Source organism: Rutilus rutilus (assembly GCF_951802725.1).
Source record: "Rutilus rutilus genome assembly, chromosome: 19".
NCBI lineage: Eukaryota > Metazoa > Chordata > Actinopteri > Cypriniformes > Leuciscidae > Rutilus > Rutilus rutilus.
In genome coordinates this window covers 18,163,217-18,182,451 of record NC_140232.1, presented here as the reverse complement: position 1 = coordinate 18,182,451, position 19,235 = coordinate 18,163,217, and the positions used below count along the sequence as shown (strand labels likewise).

Genomic DNA, 19,235 nt, shown 5'->3' with positions numbered 1-19,235 from the left:
ACTTTATAAGCAACCTGAATGGCAATTAAATGGCCTTTACCATTTAACTATGAACTTCTTTCTTTTTAAGTACTTTAGGCGAGACACGGCAGGCAAAAACATCGTTTTTCTTTTACTGGTCAATTTTGAGATTTTGAGATATTTGTCTTCAACAACATGTCTTCTTTCAGACTTGTGGTGAAAAAAAGTCCGAAATACACATTTAGGTCTTTTTTTTTATTACACTTTGTCTGTTTGCGTCTGTAGATTTCTCATAAATTCAATAAAAGTTTGCGTTCTTAATCCTCCCGCTGCTCCGCGATCTCTGCCGTCACCCTGTCATCACATGCACCGTTAGGAAGCTCTCTCTCTTCTGTACAATCCTGTCGGATCCAAATATGGTCATTTCCTTTTTATCAGCAACCAATCGTGAAAGTAAAAGGGCTGAATGCGCAATCTCATTGGCTGATGATAAATCTTTAAAGCCCGTTTTCTAAAAAACTTTTCTCTCATACTCCAAGTCCGAAATCTCCACTTCAGTAGCACCTATATACACCAAACTTTCCAGTCTTGTACCTAGTCATATTATGAAGACATTTACAAAGGGATTTGTAAATATATTATTCCTAGCCTGATTTATATAACATTTTATTCCAAAAAACATGGCGAAAATCATTTTTTAAGGCTATTGACAGTATTTTCTGATTTACAGGATAACAAAAGTAGATATCCATAAATCCCTCTGTAATTTTTTTTCCCATCTAATATGTGAACACAATGAAACATTTTTTTAACCTGGCTTTATCCAATACTCAGATTTCGTTTTTTTAAATATCTGCAAATTAGTGCATATTTAATTAGATATTGCCTTATTTGCATATTTAAACATTAAATTACAGAAAACTTGTAATACATTTTTTTCTCATCATAATGTAGGTAATCAACTGGGAAAGTTTCATGGTGATATCTGCTAGTTAAAAATGTTACCCTATTCACCTGTAGTGTCTCGCCTTAAATCTTAAAGGGGTCATATAATGACATTTTGTACAAGTTATTATGATTCTTTAGGGTCTAAATGAAAAGTTTGTAATACACTTTAATTAAAAATTCTCATTAGTATTGTAAGAAATCACTAATTTTACCTGGTCAAAATCAGCTCTGTTTTCAGCACGCCATTTAAGTGCATGTGTCTTTAAATGATAATGAGCTTTGCTCACCCCGTCCCTCTGTTCTGTGCATACAGTTTGTAATAACACAATAACCATAACGCGTTGTTCATTATAAACTTGGGATTATGAATTATATTGAGAACGTTGTTCATAGAAAACATGCCGTAATGTACCCTGAGTGTAAACCTTAGCCGCATTCATCGTGAAGCGTGCAAGCGATTTGCAAAGATTAATATAAAGGTTAATAAAACGTTACACTCACTTCTTCTGGAGGTGCAGCAGGAACACGAATAGTTGGTACCGATCCTTTTTTCAGGAGCAGCTTCTTAGCAAAACCAGCTTTATACTGACCCTGGTAGTCTGGTGAGAAATGATTTGCGCAAACATGAAAGCGTTGATCGTGGGGAATATTCCCTTCGAAAACAAAACTCAGCCACTGCGTCTTCAAGCGGTTCGGATTTAGGAACATCAAAATGACTGCTGTGTTCCTTATTACACCCAAAGAACACCACAATCGCTTAGACGCCATTCTGCTTCAGCGTATCAACAATGTCCGCGCGGACTATGATGACAGCTCGCTCAGGGCGGGTCTGTGTTGAAACGCTGCTGTCAATTAACAATCGTGGGAGGGGCGTCCGACCGTGTGACGTCACACAGTCAGACGGCTCGATTTGAGACGGGGGAAAACATATAAGGAGATTTAAAAAGACCACTGGATGGATTTTTATCATTATATGATGGTTGTGTACAGGCACTGCCAACACACATTTCAGTACAATCAACTTGTAAAAGTGCATGTACCATTATATGACCCCTTTAAGGAAAATGCATTACTGGTGAAAAAAAAAATCTTCAATATAATGTGAAGAGTAGAAAAACTTTTATACATTTACTGGACACTTAATGGAATGTAGATTACAAATGAGAAAAAGAGCAGGTAATTATCAGACATGAGCCAACAATATTAGCAGCACTGCAACAGAAACAAGTACAACTACATATTCTAAACCTGACTAGTTCGCCTGAACAACTAGCTGACTCACCTGACCCCAAATCATTTCTTAGGATGCGGACAGACACATACAAAATGGCTGGCAAGAGAGCAATGGATTAAAATAGAATGTTTTTAAAACTACTAACTTAACTTAACACGTCTTAAAACTCAAACTCATGGCGTGAGACACTTAAAAAACATTAGAAATGAATGCAACAAAGCTTTAAAATGCAAAAAATGAATAATAATAATAATAATAATAGATAAATAGTTTTAACTCATTGTTTTAATCTAATTTTAAAGCAATCTTCAGGATGGGAAAGGCATCATATACATTTTTACAAAAGCACATATCACTTCTGAAGTTAAAAGAAAACTGTGAATCTATTCGACTTCACTCATAATCAATCCGTACTGCAATGCCAAAAAGGTGAGTGCCTTTATTTAATATAGTGCTTAAATTTGCAAGAATTTTTTATTACTATTCAATCATAGCTGAAAAAGTAGTAGTGGGATTTCCATGAAAAAAAAAAAAAAACAGAATAGTGCTTACTATTAAGCTATGTGACTGTTTAAATGCTTAAGGACAATGAGGGACAGATACAAGGTCTTCCTTGTGCACCGAAGTGAAACAAATCTCAATTTCATCCCTCGTGCCAGCTAACATGCTTTTAATATTCAGCCATTGTTCCTTGCTTCATTAAGACATTAAGAGCTGAGGCCTTCAGAATTGTTGAGTTCTCAAGAGTGCAGACGGCAAAGGGCCAAAGGCATGAAGGCAAAAAAAGAAAAAAACCTGTCAGCTGAACAGATGTGTGCAGGGAACTGATAATGCATTTAGATGTGAAAATGAAACAAAATAAAACAACTCAATAAATTTCACATGGCTGCCATTCTTTCCCACTGACATTAAATCAAGAAAAGCGATATAACCTCTCGAAGAACCAACCCAAGCCTCAGTGGATTTTTGTCATTAAATTATTTCGAAAAAGGTCACATCTAAGCTATAGCTTGAGGCAACGAACCAAATTTGATACATTAAGAGTAAACATATTAGCTCACCAATTCGAAATATCAATGAAATCAATGTACATAAGAAAATCCGTGTCAGGTTAAGACTGGTCTGGTCAACATGAAGCCACATTTATAAAATAAACTCAAACAAGCTAATAGGGAGAAACTTGCCATCACTGTTAACAGACCAGAAGCTTTACATATGCATCCAGCGGCTTTCACAGAGGTGATGATAATGCTACATTAATTTAACTGAAGTAGAAAATTAGATGTACCCTGTGAAGAGCTCCACCTGTGTGCGAAAAATTTCTTTTGTAGAGAAAATTATGTAAATTGCATTTCAATATGTATGGTGTGACGCTCTCAATTGTTTCCTTGCCAGCGCTTTTAAGCACATAGTGTTGAAACCACAAAGACTTTTTCATGCTTTTCATGACAAGCTAAAGGGCATAATGTTAGGCAGTTTGTGTTTTGTTTTATTTTGTTTTTTAAACTCGTCTCTGCATATTATAAGTGCATGTTCAACTGATAGGAAGCACAGTAATCTTTTCATTCAGAGATGAAATCTTTGATAATAAAATATATATATATTTCTCCCAGTACGACATTAAATTGATCCAGATTTTCAAATATTGCCATCACTGTTACGATGATTATAGACTGTCCTCCCAGTACAGTCTATTGTTGTGAATAGACATGCACACGACGAAAGACATCACAGATTTCTCAGAATACAGATATTTTAATTCATTCTAATTTATTCTTACTGTAAATAAGATCTTGTGACTGGAAACAAATAAGACAAAGAGTTTTGTAAAAACATAGTAACACTGAAGACTGGAGTAATGATGCTGAAAATTCAGCTTTGATCACTGGAATAAATTACATTTTAAAATCTGTTCAAATAGTAAACAGTTATTTAAAATTGTATTAATATTTCACAATATTATGTTTTTTTTTATTTATTTATTTTTTATAAATGCAGCCTTGGTGCACATAAGAGACTTATTTTAAAAACAAAAAAATTGTACCGATCCCAAACTTTTGAATGGTAGTGTATGTATATGTGCGTATATATACACATATACATACACTACCGTTCAAAGGTTTGGGATCGGTCATTTTTTTATGTTTTTAAAATAAGTCTCTTATGTGCACCAAGGCTGCATTTATAAAAAAAATAAAAAATAAAAAAAACGTAATATTGTGAAATATTAATACAATTTTAAATAACTGTTTACTATTTGACCAGATTTTAAAATGTAATTTATTCCAGTGATCAAAGCTGAATTTTCAGCATCATTACTCCAGTCTTCAGTGTCACATGATCCTTCAGAAATCATTCTAATATACTGATTTGCTGCTCAAGAAACAGTTCTTATTATCATCAATGTTGAAAACAGTTAAGTAAAAAAAAAAAAAAAGATTATTTGATGCATAGAAAGTTCAAAAGAACAGCATTTATCTGAAATGGAAAGCTTTTGTAACACTATAATAACACTACTGTTCAAAAGTAAGAAAGAATAAGAAAGAAAAATTCTAAATATTTTTTTTGGAAAGAAATGAATAATTTTATTCAGAAAGGATGCATTAAATTTATCACGTGACAGAATCTTTTGTAACATTAAAAGTGTCTGCTATTTCAAATAAATGCTGTTCTTTTGAACTTTCTTTTCATCAAAGAATGAAAAGACAGACAAAATGTAGACAGATGGACGGAAGGACAACAAGATAAACAGAATGACAAAGACAGATAGAGAGAAAAAGAGAGACAGACAGAAAAGAGATAGATAGGTAGAACAATGGTTGGATGGACAGAGATAGACATACAGAAAAAGATACAGACAGACAGAAAAGAGATAGACAGATACACAGACAGACAGAAAAAGTGATGGATGATGGATGGATAAATAGACAGACAAACTAATACATAGAAAGATAGACAGACATACAAACTGATGCATCATAAAAACGCTTGTATCCCACAGCTCTATTAATAACCGTGTCTCCTGAGGTTTTAAAAAATGGAATTGCGTTTTGTTTTCACATAACCAGTGGTAGTCCAAAAGATTCCGACTTTGTACACAGCCCCATGTTGATATTTGTTCGAGTGGCGCTTCTGAAAGTTTAGTCCTTTAAGAAAATATGCTTGCTTTATTTTTGCCTCTAAGGGATTGTTATGAAATGTAGATGCCGCTCCATTAATAGGATCTCTAACGGGCATATTTCTGATCTTTGCTGAAGGCTTGTGGCTACAACTCTTTGACACAGCCAGTAAATACTACTAACAGCCAGAGAATCTAGGCACTTCTTTTTCTTTTTTTTTTTTATGTCAGGAGATTCACCAAAGAGACAGTCAAAGAGGCAGATAGAGCATCCCTTGATCAGATGAAATCCAGACAAACAGCATATCTACAACCTGAAAAGCATTTCTCCAGGAACAGCAGGCCTCATTACTTGTCCTGGAAGAAAAACACACACACAAGGGCACGCTCAGCAGTTTCAAGAGAGACAGACTAAATCTCCTGGCAGACGAGTCAAAGGGTCGTTGAAACATCTATGAGGTGAAGTCACAATTCTATGGGTTTTTGCTGCTGGGGGTCAACAACAACACCAAAAAAAAAAAGACAAAGACAATTCAGTGAGCGTTTCTACTGCAGGGTCTGATAAAACTGGGAGGGAGGGACAATTCCAGCGCTGTCAAGATCATCAACCGCTGTCATCAGTAACCATGAAATAACTCACCATAGAAACATATTTCTTTCCTGCCACTGTGAACTGCTATAAGTAAAGCAAACTGGCTCAGGCATCAGCCCGATGGCATTTCAGACACTCACCGTTGCTATTGAAATGGGTAGGAAGTTTTGTTAGGTTATTAAATCCGCTGCAAACCATCTTTGGCATTTAAAAGGAAAAATCTCATGGCCCTAAGTTTACTTATTATGGGATTTCTGTTGTGTATGTGTGAGAATAAGTAGGAGTATTTACACTGCTAATAAAGCTCTGCTGGCACAAACAGAGAAGTTCATTACATTTCTGAAAATCTTATTAAACCCAGTGTCAACATTTCCATTACAGGCTCTAACCCCCAAGCGGGTTAAGGGAAAAGTCACTTCAGTTCACAGGTCTGATGGCGCAGATTAAATGTGTAAAGCACCAACCCAACAAACTGAATAGTGCCATTCAGAGAACATTATATATTACAATTAATAATAAATGTGTTAGAGGTTCTACAATTTTCTATTCATTTTTCAAGAACTCAATCCCTGATTGTGCTGTGCTGAGAAGAAGCTAACTAAGTCGCAACTCTACTTCCTTAACTAAATTGTTGCATCTTAACAACATGAAATGGGGACTTTCAACGAACTTTTGTATTCTGTAAAACAGCTCTTTTGTATGTGCTTTGTTAAATATTGAGCAGTTTTACTTGAGATACCTTCAAAGGAGTGAGCAAAGATGATCAACACAAAATAGGTGTCATTTAAAAGCTTAGAGTCTGAAGTTTACAATGCGTATAGCCAATTTGATTATTTCCTAAGTGCTGTCACATAGCATATGTTTATGCTATCACCATAAAATTGTATTCCCTTGTAGGGGAACTTCACACAAAAAAAGAAAGAAAAAAAAATGTGTGTCCTCCTACCTCCTAGTTACTACATGTCAAATAAGATAGATATGTAAAGTTTCCCTTGAGCACACTTGTATTTGTCTTTTATCAGCAGTTACTCAGCATGAGTATGTCCAAATCAAATAATTTTTTCCTAAACATTTCTAAAAGTGTTCTATCAAACGATACCTACTATTAGACTCTCCTTGCTACAGTTTTGGAGTTATGAGTCTTTACTTTTGTGTATGTCACTCTAAAAATGCCTTCAGGGCTTAAAGGGCTAAAGCTATTTCACTGTAACAGGAAGCAAATGGCAGCGCCGCGGTAAATCAGCTCCACCTCACGAACACGCTCCAGAATCAGAGAAAGACAGTAGTGTAGTCAGCAGGAGGGCTGTAGCAGGAGCCTCTCATCCCAGACCTCAGCAGGTGAGGAGCTGCGAGCAGTGAGAGATGAGGGAAGTGAGCTGTTTGGCACACAGCGAGAGCTCTCCTCCCCTGTCGAACAGCGCTAAGAACACAGATGAGATTTCATCATCCAGGCAGATAAGCTGGCCTGAACGGTGCGCTGCGATCGCAAGAGCGCTGGCTGCAGGCGACAACCTGAAACTTTTTCATTTTTCACATTCTGTCAAACGGAGTTACATTTTCTACCTCTCTTGTCCCACTTTGCATTTGTAAAAGCCATACTGCTATGAATACCAGATTTCAGAGAAGAAAAAAAAAAACATTCAGTCACTGAGATTAAACTAGGGTTGTCACAATACCAAAATGTAGTCATAATCAATACCAGTGAAATTCATGATTCTAAACACCAGTTCTGAACACCCACCAATAAGCAGTTTTTTTTTTTTTTGTTATGACCAATAACTCTGTAGAAAGACTAAAGCCTTGTCTCTTGTCTCGGCCAAAAAGCTGCTCTTGAAAACACCAAAAGGTCTTCTGCCGATGGTCAACTAGCATGTGCGTTTTGTGCCTGCGTGTAAGGAAATAACTGTCTATATCAGCAGGTATCAAGCCTATTTTCACCATTCAAAAGGGGAAACCAAAACTAGGACTGCAGATATAAACCGTAAAGAAAGCAGTGCTTGCTTAACATTTTGAAAATCAATCATGCTGATCGCTTTCTTTCATTCCAATCGGCTGAAGTTAATATGAATATATTCATGCATTTGAATGCTAAGGTAAGATGATGTAAAATTTTAATAGCCTTCAGTTTGTACAGTCTTGACTCCTTTCATCACGTTCGCTTTTATTCTCGTGCACGGACTCGTTCGAGAAGATGAAAAGCCAATCAGAGTTCTCTCTAACTGAAGGCACTGATGTGCATTCAACATGCTGAATTAGCCCCCAAAAAAGCATCTGACTAGAGCCAACGGTGTGGAATACACCGAAAAAAACTAAGCCGACCGATGGTCAAAAACGGCTAACTGTCAGCTTGGTGTGTCCCGGGTTTAATGTTGATAGGCTATATTTTTTCTATTTTAGTATCAAGTTTGTACCAGTACTTTCGAAATCTCTAGATGATACAGACTAATTTCCGGTCAGAGGCCATCCTCATTCCATTCCATGCAGATTTTTTCTTTTTTTTTTCTCAACTATCTCCCCGAAGAATGGATGAAAGAGACTGAGTCTTAACAGGCCCTTGTGCTAATATTACCATCAGCACCTGAAAGAGACGAGGATAGGAGAAATGAGCATGCAAATGGAAAAATCACTTCAATCAGCTGCCTCTCTTTGCATTTCAATGGACCGGCAGATGCTTTAATATAACGCTTTCTCTTATTCTCTCTCTCGTACTGACCTCGATCATCCCTCGACTCCGACGGCTACGCATCTTTCCAACCATCTAAGGTTATGAGAGGTGTTGGCCTTACGCTTGAACGGTCCCTATCCAGCGAAACACTTCTGTGTGACGTTTCCCAGAGGCTAGGAGGCGGTGATGCAAGCATATTTAAGCCCCAATCAAACCGTTAATTATCTAATTCTAATACAACTCCAGGGAGGCAAAACCAGCAATTTTTGTGTCGCCTCAGTCGGTCTGAAAATCATCGTATTCACGTCTGAGAAACAGTCCTATTACAACCAAAATATATAACCTTTATTTAAACAGGAAAAGTCCCCATTGAGACACAGTCTCTTTTACAAGGGAGTCCTGTAAAAAATAACATTTAAGTGAATTAAAGATAAAAGTGAAAGAGACAACAGCTAAAGGGATCTAACTGAGCAGAATAAAGAGCTCAACAACTATCAACTAGAATATGATATTGGCCTCTGCTCACCCACATGAATAAAAGAACTACATAAGTAAGCTGCTGATTGACAACCAATCTGACTTGAAATTTTTAAAACCCATTAGACGACAGGATTGAGGTCAACCTAGTTAATATTCTGCCAACAATAATTGAGAAAATTGAAGAGGATGAATTAAGTTCTGCTCTGGACATTGCATTTCAGGGCCATTCGACAGTAAAAATGGCTTTTAGGTTGATCCTAGGGGTTAAATGGATCGTTGTTGATCCGTACAGACCAGGCCCCACGGTTCGGCACACGTGATTTGCGGATCAATTGCGGATCAAAGTTTAACCGCAATAGAGCGAAAGGTTATCATTTGAACATGTGTTTTTTCTTGCTAGTTTACACATTCAATAGATTTTAAGACCATTCCAGCACTAGATGAGGCAAAAGAGAATTGAATTCTGTATTGTGCGCTGTTATCTGTGCGCACAGCCGCACACACAGAGAGCGGCGCGTTTCAGATAGCGTGCAAACTCCGAACTGATTCCTCTTTTGTTTCCCCATGCACTTGGATGGACACATACACACAAATCTCGTATTCTCGTATTCTCGAAAACACAATCGGTTATGTCTTAAGAGAACAAGTTGAGAAAGAAATCGGATGTGTATCATTGTACTGGATCCGTGCATGCATGTTGTCTTAAAGTGACAGCAACTTAAATATACCTGATGTTGTCTGTCATGTTAATCAAACAACAAAACACAGCTTTAACAAAAAATGATCTATATTAAATTTAAACAGTGAACATAGTGTTTTTATATTTAATTATTACATTTCTGAACCCGAAAATGAATACTACAGTTAGACCTTACTTTATTTGTAACTTTGTTATGTTGTATTTATCTATGCTTGCAATTGGTATACAGTATTTGTTCTTTTTACTGTCAGTTAACTTGCCTTTAATAATGTTTTAACTTTATTAGTAGTTTTTTGCTGTGGTATCGGAGTAACAAATGGAAAGCAAAGTTACCCCCCCACACCCTCCAATTTCTTTTCTTGTTTTTGAAAATGCTTATTATAGCGTTCATAGAGCGAACCTTTCGCTGATTGCTTACAGTTTAACTCCCATAAGTTCCTCCCATAATTCACGCAAAATGTCATGGGGCGTAGGAAAAAGGTGGATACCGTTAAATAAAAAATAAAAAAGATTGAGGTCAACAACTATCTAAATTGAGATATTCAGATGGAAAAGTCTGTGAACTGCATTTAAAGGCATGTCCATTAGACAGTTAAATTGGCACTGGCTTTTAGCTAGATCTGTAATTTAAAAAAAAAAGAAACTGGACACTTAAGGAAAAACTAATTCAGAGGCATCTACTTACCAAGTAGGGCATACATATTCTGGAAGATCCTCAGAAGCTCAGGGGTGATGACAGGGCTGTTCTCTAAAGTCACAAACCTGAATGAAGAAAAAGATCATGCCATTTAAACAGCCTTCATTTAAAATGCAACACCTTTTTTCAGTCACAGATGTCACTTGATCATCATGACATTAGTAATATAATAGTAATTTTACAATGAAAGAACTATGCTTTTAGTGTCCATGGAAACACTTCATGGCACCAATTCATAAAAAGGGTGGCTTCAAGCTGAGCATCTTCCATCTTTAAACAAAACAGGTGATCTTTTATAAAAGCATTGCAGAAAATGAATGGATGCTGCTAAATTTGTTGAAGTGCTGCTATATTTGATCCAGAGGCTACAGAGGAGTCTTTGTGCAGGTTGGGTTATTGTACAGAGTGACTCTCTTTGTCTTGATCCGAGAGAGATAGAGTGACTCAGAGAAAATGATAAATGGACAGCGAGGAAGAACAACAAACCGAGAGAGAGAGAGTCTGAAGCCTTGAAGGGGATTGGGTTACACTCTTCAAAGAGATGAGCGAAGAGAATGAGAAGACTGACGGAACAGAGAGAAATTCACTCAGAAAGGAGAAAAAGATAAAAAAGTGTATGAATTACAGCACTACAGAATCAATCTATAAATACAAAGGAGGGTTGAGCTTATTATCACAGACAATATCGATCGGAATGTAGGACAAGCGGTTCAAAACCCGGAGCTGAAGATAAATTAATTTATGCGTAAGATTTCTCCCGACTCAGCGTTGTCTTGTCGCTTGACAGCAAGTGTAATATGGGGCACTTACATAAAAAAAGTGCAGGCCCGGTTCCTCCGAGGCCCAACTCCAAAGATTCATGCTATCATTCGCATCTGGACAGGCAATTTGTCACACAAATCCTTTAAGCATTACAAGTGTCAATGGTTGACAGGAGTGAAAGAGCCACTAACTGGGATCCCATTTAGATTGAGGGCAGTTAATACAAGTGCAATGTTTTAGCTGCATTCCTGAAGTTAGGAATATCTTGAACAAAGAAGAAATGTGACACTCATATCCTTAGTCATGAATTGGGTAAATCTCAACCCATATAAAAAAAAAAACATGTGATATTTTACATGATAATGTTAATTTGTTAATACAAAACTGTCAAGAAATTGAATTTTTCACAGTTATACGTAATTTGAAATTGAAAATCTGGAAATGTGTATTTCGTTACATACACTAGTGTTCAAAAGTTTGGTCGGTGAGATCTTTTAATGCTTTTTAAAGATGCTCAACAAGGCTACATTTATTTGATCAGAAAATACAGTATAAACAGAAATATTATTCCAACATAATGTAATTTATTCATGTGATGGCAAAGCTGACTTTTCAGCAGTCATTACTCCAAGTCTTCAGTGTCACATGATCCTTCAGAAATCATCTGCTGATTTGGTGCTTAAGAAACATTTCTTACTATTCTGAAAGCCATGATACTTTTTTTTAAGGATTCTTTGATGAATAGAAAGTTAAAAAGAACAGCATTGATTTGAACTGCATCTGTGCTTAATAATTATAATAAATGTAATGTAAAAAAAAAAGAAAAAAAGAAAAAAAGAAATCACTGACCCTAGTCACCCTACACTTTTTAACAGTGCCGTATATTTCATGAAATGTAATACATTTTGTGGATCACAATGGAAGTACACTTTATTTCCCAGACATTTGTATGAAATTCGTCTTCCAGCCATTTCAATCAAACTTCCAGTAAGGTTGTGGCTAATTCCATTCTAATTAACTGAAAGGAGGCCAATTCAATTGCTATGGCAATGTCGATGCCTCTAGTCGACTCTCTTCTACAACAGTGAGCAGCAAGCTAGCAGTTTGAAGAGAACTGACAGAAAGCTGGAAATTTGTCCTATCCTTATGTTCACCATGGTGGCCAGCTGCACAGTTGAACTCACACAGCGCAAAAAACAGCATAAGAGCCCGAGGAGAGTATGTGCCACATTATCTTGTGCTGCCCTCACCACTGGCATCGCTGAGCAGTGTGGAGTACAGAGGTGAAGCAGACCCACATGACTCACACTTTTTACGCACTATGTTGGGTGAAATGTGACATCAAATTCAATTAATGTGGGGTCTTTAGGGCAATGAAAACAAACAAACACTTGAATCAGAAAAAAAAGAAGATTTTTTTTTTATAATAATATAATATAATATAATATAATATAATATAATATAATATAATATAATATAATTATATATATATATATATATATATATATATATATATATATATATATACAGTGAGGAAAATAAGTATTTGAACACCCTGCCATTTTGCAAGTTCTCCCACTTGGAAATCATGGAGGGGTCTGAAATTGTCATCGTAGGTGCATGTCCACTGTGAGAGACATAATCTAAAAAACAAATCCAGAAATCACAATGTATGATTTTTTTAACTATTTGTTTGTATGATACAGCTGCAAATAAGTATTTGAACACCTGTCTATCAGCTAGAATTCTGACCCTCGAAGACATTAGTCTGCCTTTAAAATGTCCACCTCCACTCCATTTATTATCCTAAATTAGATGCACCTGTTTGAGGTCGTTAGCTGCATAAAGACACCTGTCCACCCCATACAATCAGTAAGAATCCAACTACTAACATGGCCAAGACCAAAGAGCTGTCCAAAGACACTAGAGACAAAATTGTACACCTCCACAAGGCGGGAAAGGGCTACGGGGAAATTGCCAAGCAGCTTGGTGAAAAAAGGTCCACTGTTGGAGCAATCATTAGAAAATGGAAGAAGCTAAACATGACTGTCAATCTCCCTCGGACTGGGGCTCCATGCAAGATCTCACCTCGTGGGGTCTCAATGATCCTAAGAAAGGTGAGAAATCAGCCCAGAACTACACGGGAGGAGCTGGTCAATGACCTGAAAAGAGCTGGGACCACCGTTTCCAAGGTTACTGTTGGTAATACACTAAGACGTCATGGTTTGAAATCATGCATGGCACGGAAGGTTCCCCTGCTTAAACCAGCACATGTCAAGGCCCGTCTTAAGTTTGCCAATGAGCATTTGGATGATCCAGAGGAGTCATGGGAGAAAGTCATGTGGTCAGATGAGACCAAAATAGAACTTTTTGATCATAATTCCACTAAACGTGTTTGGAGGAAGAAGAATGATGAGAACCATCCCAAGAACACCATCCCTACTGTGAAGCATGGGGGTGGTAGCATCATGCTTTGGGGGTGTTTTTCTGCACATGGGACAGGGCGACTGCACTGTATTAAGGAGAGGATGACCGGGGCCATGTATTGTGAGATTTTGGGGAACAACCTCCTTCCCTCAGTTAGAGCATTGAAGATGGGTCGAGGCTGGGTCTTCCAACATGACAATGACCCGAAGCACACAGCCAGGATAACCAAGGAGTGGCTCTGTAAGAAGCATATCAAGGTTCTGGCGTGGCCTAGCCAGTCTCCAGACCTAAACCCAATAGAGAATCTTTGGAGGGAGCTCAAACTCCGTGTTTCTCAGCGACAGCCCAGAAACCTGACTGATCTAGAGAAGATCTGTGTGGAGGAGTGGGCCAAAATCCCTCCTGCAGTGTGTGCAAACCTGGTGAAAAACTACAGGAAACGTTTGACCTCTGTAATTGCAAACAAAGGCTACTGTACCAAATATTAACATTGATTTTCTCAGGTGTTCAAATACTTATTTGCAGCTGTAACATACAAATAAATAGTTAAAAAATCATACATTGTGATTTCTGGACTTTTTTTTTTTGGATTATGTCTCTCACAGTGGACATGCACCTACGATGACAATTTCAGACCCCTCCATGATTTCTAAGTGGGAGAACTTGCAAAATAGCAGGGTGTTCAAATACTTATTTTCCTCACTGTATATATAATAAAATTCCTCATTCTGCATATTATAGAATTCAGTCTCTCTGTAGAAGCACGAGATGAGATGAGATAAAACCACTCTTGAAGTAAATTGAGATCAGATCAGATATGGGATCCTGCTGATATATAGATAGACAGACAGACATAAAATAAAATTTCCGTATATGGAAAGCAAAATATATAGAGAGTATAGGTAAATCAAGGACTTCAGAGAGAAAAGTGAGAACATAATAAACACTTCCAGCCAAGTTTGGACAGAGGACACACTACTTATTGTTACCAAAGGTGTGTGCCTCCTTTTGTATTACTCTATGGCAGCCCAATGCTGGAGAACAGTGCTTTGGAGAACTCAAAGTTTGACTTTTCATTTTCTTATAACTCATCACCACTCTGTTGTAGAAACTGTCTTTTTCAATCTCCACTAAATCGATCATCCAATATTGTGTACTATATTGCTACCTATTGGTTTATAACTTTATTTTAGCATTACTTTCTATTTGGAAGATATGAACAGATATGAGGCTGAATCTTGGTAATGCTTTCAATATCTGGTAAGAGTCAATGCCCTGAGGGTTTAAAGGTGCCTGTGAAGTTTAGGAAATTGTACTAATTGTACCAATTTGTCAATAGCTTTTCTAATCATATGGCCTAAAGTCAAACCTCTAGAGATTCCTAAGGTCAAACGAAGTACAATGACCAGTCAAATTCAAGGTCACCCACATTGCCTGTTAGCCATTTTGAATTTTATTGTAAACTGATATATCTATAAAGCTTTGGTGCATTAAAACAAAACTTAACAATATCAATGATAAGTACGATGCCCTGGGTGATAGAGCAGGGACAGCTCCAACTAGGCTATGTTCAGACTGCAGAGGCTTTTTTTGTGCTCATTTGTGACAGAGATCTGTTTATTTTATAACAGTGTGAACACTGGAATAGAATTTTATCTTTTCGATTCTGATTTGGGCCACTTCCATATGTAGTCCTATCTGATACAGGTGTGATGTTTTGCAATGTGACCTCAGTCTGAACAGTCACATCAGAATTCATGCGATTTTTACACCACTCTAGATCAACATTCATCACAATTCTGTGCTGATGGTAGTAACTCAAAAGACTTTACAAACCGGTAGATATTTGGTCACTCAGTGAATATGGAAGAGAGCAGAGAAGTTATTCAGTGGAGGGACAGTGAGCAGTTATATTTAAATGTATTACAGTGACAGCTTGCTTAGCCAAACTTGGAAAACCTAAACAAGAAAACATTTGTTCTTTCTCTTCACCCTCGTCTGTATCCTCATTATCGGCTGTGCACAAATTCGCTGGCTGCCGGCCATGGCACATCACCTTATAAATGAAGGTGTATATGCTGACTTAAATAACCTCTGTGTTTACTTCCGTATAATTCCGTGTTGCATGAAGTCTTTGTTATTGTTCTTTTGCGCAAGCGGGTCAGTTCGGACAGTGACCTGCTCACACTCAAATCAGATTTTAGCTACATTTAAAAAAAAAAATTGTTACAGCTCTGCAGACTCTCAACCAATGTCATGTTCTATAGAGTGGTGCAGGTATGACATCACTTTGTAGGCCAACAAGCGGAAGCAAGTTAGCATTTTAGCACTTCCGGTTCCATCTTTCCGAAGTTAATGGATTTTTTGAATGGGTTCTGGTTAAATGGCTGAAATAAGGTCTGTGGTGAACACAAGCTCAATCCACTTTCACGTTTTATTCTACAACATAAAATACATCAATTTTACCCCACTCAGATTTGTTTTAAGCTGTTACGTGTCTTGAAAAAGGCGGTTGCTAACAAATGGCAAAATGGGACTACAGAGGCTGTCGAGGAGATTAAATGTCATCAAGGTGAAAAGATAAGCTCAGTCTGCTTTTACAGCATCATTATGCTTATAATTGTGCTCTTAAAAACTATTCTAACTCAAACGTTCTGGAAAAATGTTTTTAGATAAAAACTGAAAGAGTTGACGGAAGCTTAGTGATGGTGACGTTGAATTCATGGGACAGTGTCGTAGTTCGTTTATAGCCTACCTTTAGCTTTTTACTTCGGGCAACTGCATTTAGGCTTCGAATTTCATAAAAGTTGTGTACATCTGTGGTAATAATCTTGATGGACAAAACGTCCAAGTATCATGAACTTTTGTTGATCACAGAGCTTGTTTTTAGCGATAATCCAAAAGCCTATGGGAAAATCCTATTGGGTTTTTGTCGAGGGAACCAGTGTGATGCTGACTGCCAGTTGGCCTACAAAGTGACGTCATACCTGCATAACTGCTTTTCTTTCACTACAGAGTCCAAAAAAATAAAAACAGTTTTAAAAAGACATTCATATGTAGGTATAGGCACAATTCATATTTGTCTTCAAAACCATTTCAACCATTAAAGCATAAACCTCTAAGCCAGTCAGGGGTGTCCAGACTTTTGACAAAGTGTACAAAAGGCATAATGACCTAGAAATGGAGTTGAAACTTTTATTCATAGTTTAAACCTTTGGCACAGATACATTTTTGGAGACTTACCAGAGCTCCAGACCATCTTCCAGCAGGTAAACATGAGGGGGCTGCGAAACATCTGTGCTGAGCTGGATAACAGGTAAGAGGAAGGGATAGAGATTCTTGCTTTCCGCTCCCAGGCCCTGGACAACACAAAACAATATTTCAACCAATAATACCTGGGAAAAACTGATCGCTTAACTTTTTCAGAATGAAAATAAAACAATGTAAAAGCCCTGAACATTGGCTATGTTATAGATTCCTAACAGTTGTACAATGAAGATGCAGGCAAAAAAAACAACAACATTTGTATTCAGATAAAAATGTGATAACAGGTTGTCAAGATAAGGAGCTCTGCCAAAATGAGTTTCTTACAACCGAGCAAAAAAAACATAATTTTCTGTCTGAATAGCGGCAGGTGTGATATTGTGTCAGTAAGGGGATATCAGGAATACACCAGCGGCTGTGTGTTTTCTGGGTTCATTCAAGGGCCTGGTCTTGAGCGAGCCTCGCTATCCCCTGGGAGAGATATGTCCTCTCAGCATCTGACTGATGAGGGCTCATCACATAGACCACCACAAAGGGCTCTTAAGTTCAGGGCATGACTGCCTTCGGCGGTCTGCTGATTCTGAGCTGTCCATCAAAATCACAGATGGAGAGCTCTAGCGGGCTCAGAGAAGGTAGAGCTGTACTATCCATAGGATCCAGGTGAAGCTTTGTTACTGTCAATGGGCCAGTGATGAAAAACAACAAACAGAAGCCAAGGACACACACCACAGACACGAAAAGCCATAACGAAAGAAAAGAGACGAGGACCTTGGTTTGTGTTTTCCTAAATGATGAGTTGCAGTACTGTAACACTTTGTCCTAATAATAAATAAGCTAATAAGCTTATACTGTATATTGTCCTTGTTAGGCAGAAACCTTTTATCTCCATATTACATATTTTTTTCATAAATCATTACTATTGGTCACCCTTTAAAAACAGCTTGAGACTGAACCTCATAACTCAACTGGCTCCTCAAACTGTTGGTCAAACATTATAACTCCAATCCGCCTCTATCGCTAATGAAGTGCTTCATGCAGTTTGGACCGTTTCTGCTTGCTTGCAATGAAAGGGCATATAAAGAACTGGTAACACTAAAGTAACACTATGGGCCCTATTTTAACGATCTGAAACGCAAGTATCAAACGCGAAATGCAAGTAACTTTGTGGGCAGATTTCGGGAAATGGGTTGGGACGCAAATCTAAAAAGGGTTGGTCTGAAGTAGCTACATTACTCATAGGTGTGGTTTGGGCGTAACGTGAAATAAACCAATCAGAGCGTCATCTCACATTCCCTTTAAAAGCAGGCGTGCTTGTTCCATGGCGGATTGCTATTATAACGGTGGATTTCCCAGGCGCACGTCAGGAGCGGTTCACAGGCGAGGAGACCGATGTACTCGTCAGAGCCGTAAAAGACAGAGAAGTTACATTGTATGGGGATGGGAGAAACCCACCCAAATAAGCTTAAGTAAAACAGGCGTATAATAATTTGGGTAAATGTATAAGCTAGATTTATGCCTATTTTTTTCACATCTTCATGGACACCACAATGATTTCCCTCTTTAGTAATATTTTTCCTTGTAATTATGTATGATTTGCAAAAATGGCAACTGCTGCGTCTGTGTGTAGATGAGAGAAGCAAAGTATGCGCGTTGTGCACATGCTACATTATGGCCAAGCATGCACCCTTAAAATAGCATCTGAATAACGCACCACTGAAAATGCGCCACTGACTTTATACTAGGTTTTTCCTGGTCTGTGGCGAAATTGTTTTCTGGAACTGCAAAATAGCACCAGGGAACGTTTGCGCCGGAACACGCCTCCTCTTTTCGCAGAACCGCCCCCGGGAGCGCAAGTTCATTCCCTAATTTACCGACGTGCATCTGTGGAGGGAAAAGTCCGCTGTGCATAGGGTGCAAAATAGGAATGATACATGCGTCGGTGTACAAAGTCAATTGCACTGGGTGCAAGATAGGGCCCTACATATTATATATATACATATATATATGAAACGGCTAATGTTTTATGTGTTTGAGGAGTGGAAAAGATTGTCAGTCTAGTATTTGTCGTCAATACTGTCTTAAACAACCAGTGCGAAAAACTTTGTCTTTATTAACATGAGATTTTGGCCATATGAAAAAAACTGAGCGACCACACATAGCTACATTATAACCTGTAAGTTGCTGAAAACGTAATGCAGTGCACATACTGCCTCAGACGTGGCCATTCTAATGACAGACAATACACGTCAAAAACGGTCAAATACCTTGCAACTCCATTTGAGCTTTTTTCCCTTTTTTTTTTGTAAAATGTTCATAATATAATGACTTGCAAGTACCTGTCCATATATAGAGTCACAGTTTCCACCCAACAGAGACAATATAAGTTG

The 19,235-nt window shown here is 37.7% G+C and overlaps 1 protein-coding gene across 2 annotated transcripts in view; it reads right to left on the bottom strand.

Moving 5' to 3' along the window:
- ipo11 (importin 11) overlaps window positions 1-19,235 on the bottom strand; it is a 172,323-nt gene that overhangs the window by 62,009 nt on the left and 91,079 nt on the right. For both annotated transcript variants that reach the window (XM_084390373.1, XM_084390374.1), the window contains exons 21-22: window positions 16,828-16,943; window positions 10,384-10,460 (exon numbers count right to left, since the gene is read on the bottom strand). In XM_084390373.1, the coding sequence (XP_084246499.1) occupies window positions 10,384-10,460; window positions 16,828-16,943 (193 nt within the window). The remainder of the gene's footprint in view (window positions 1-10,383; window positions 10,461-16,827; window positions 16,944-19,235) is intronic.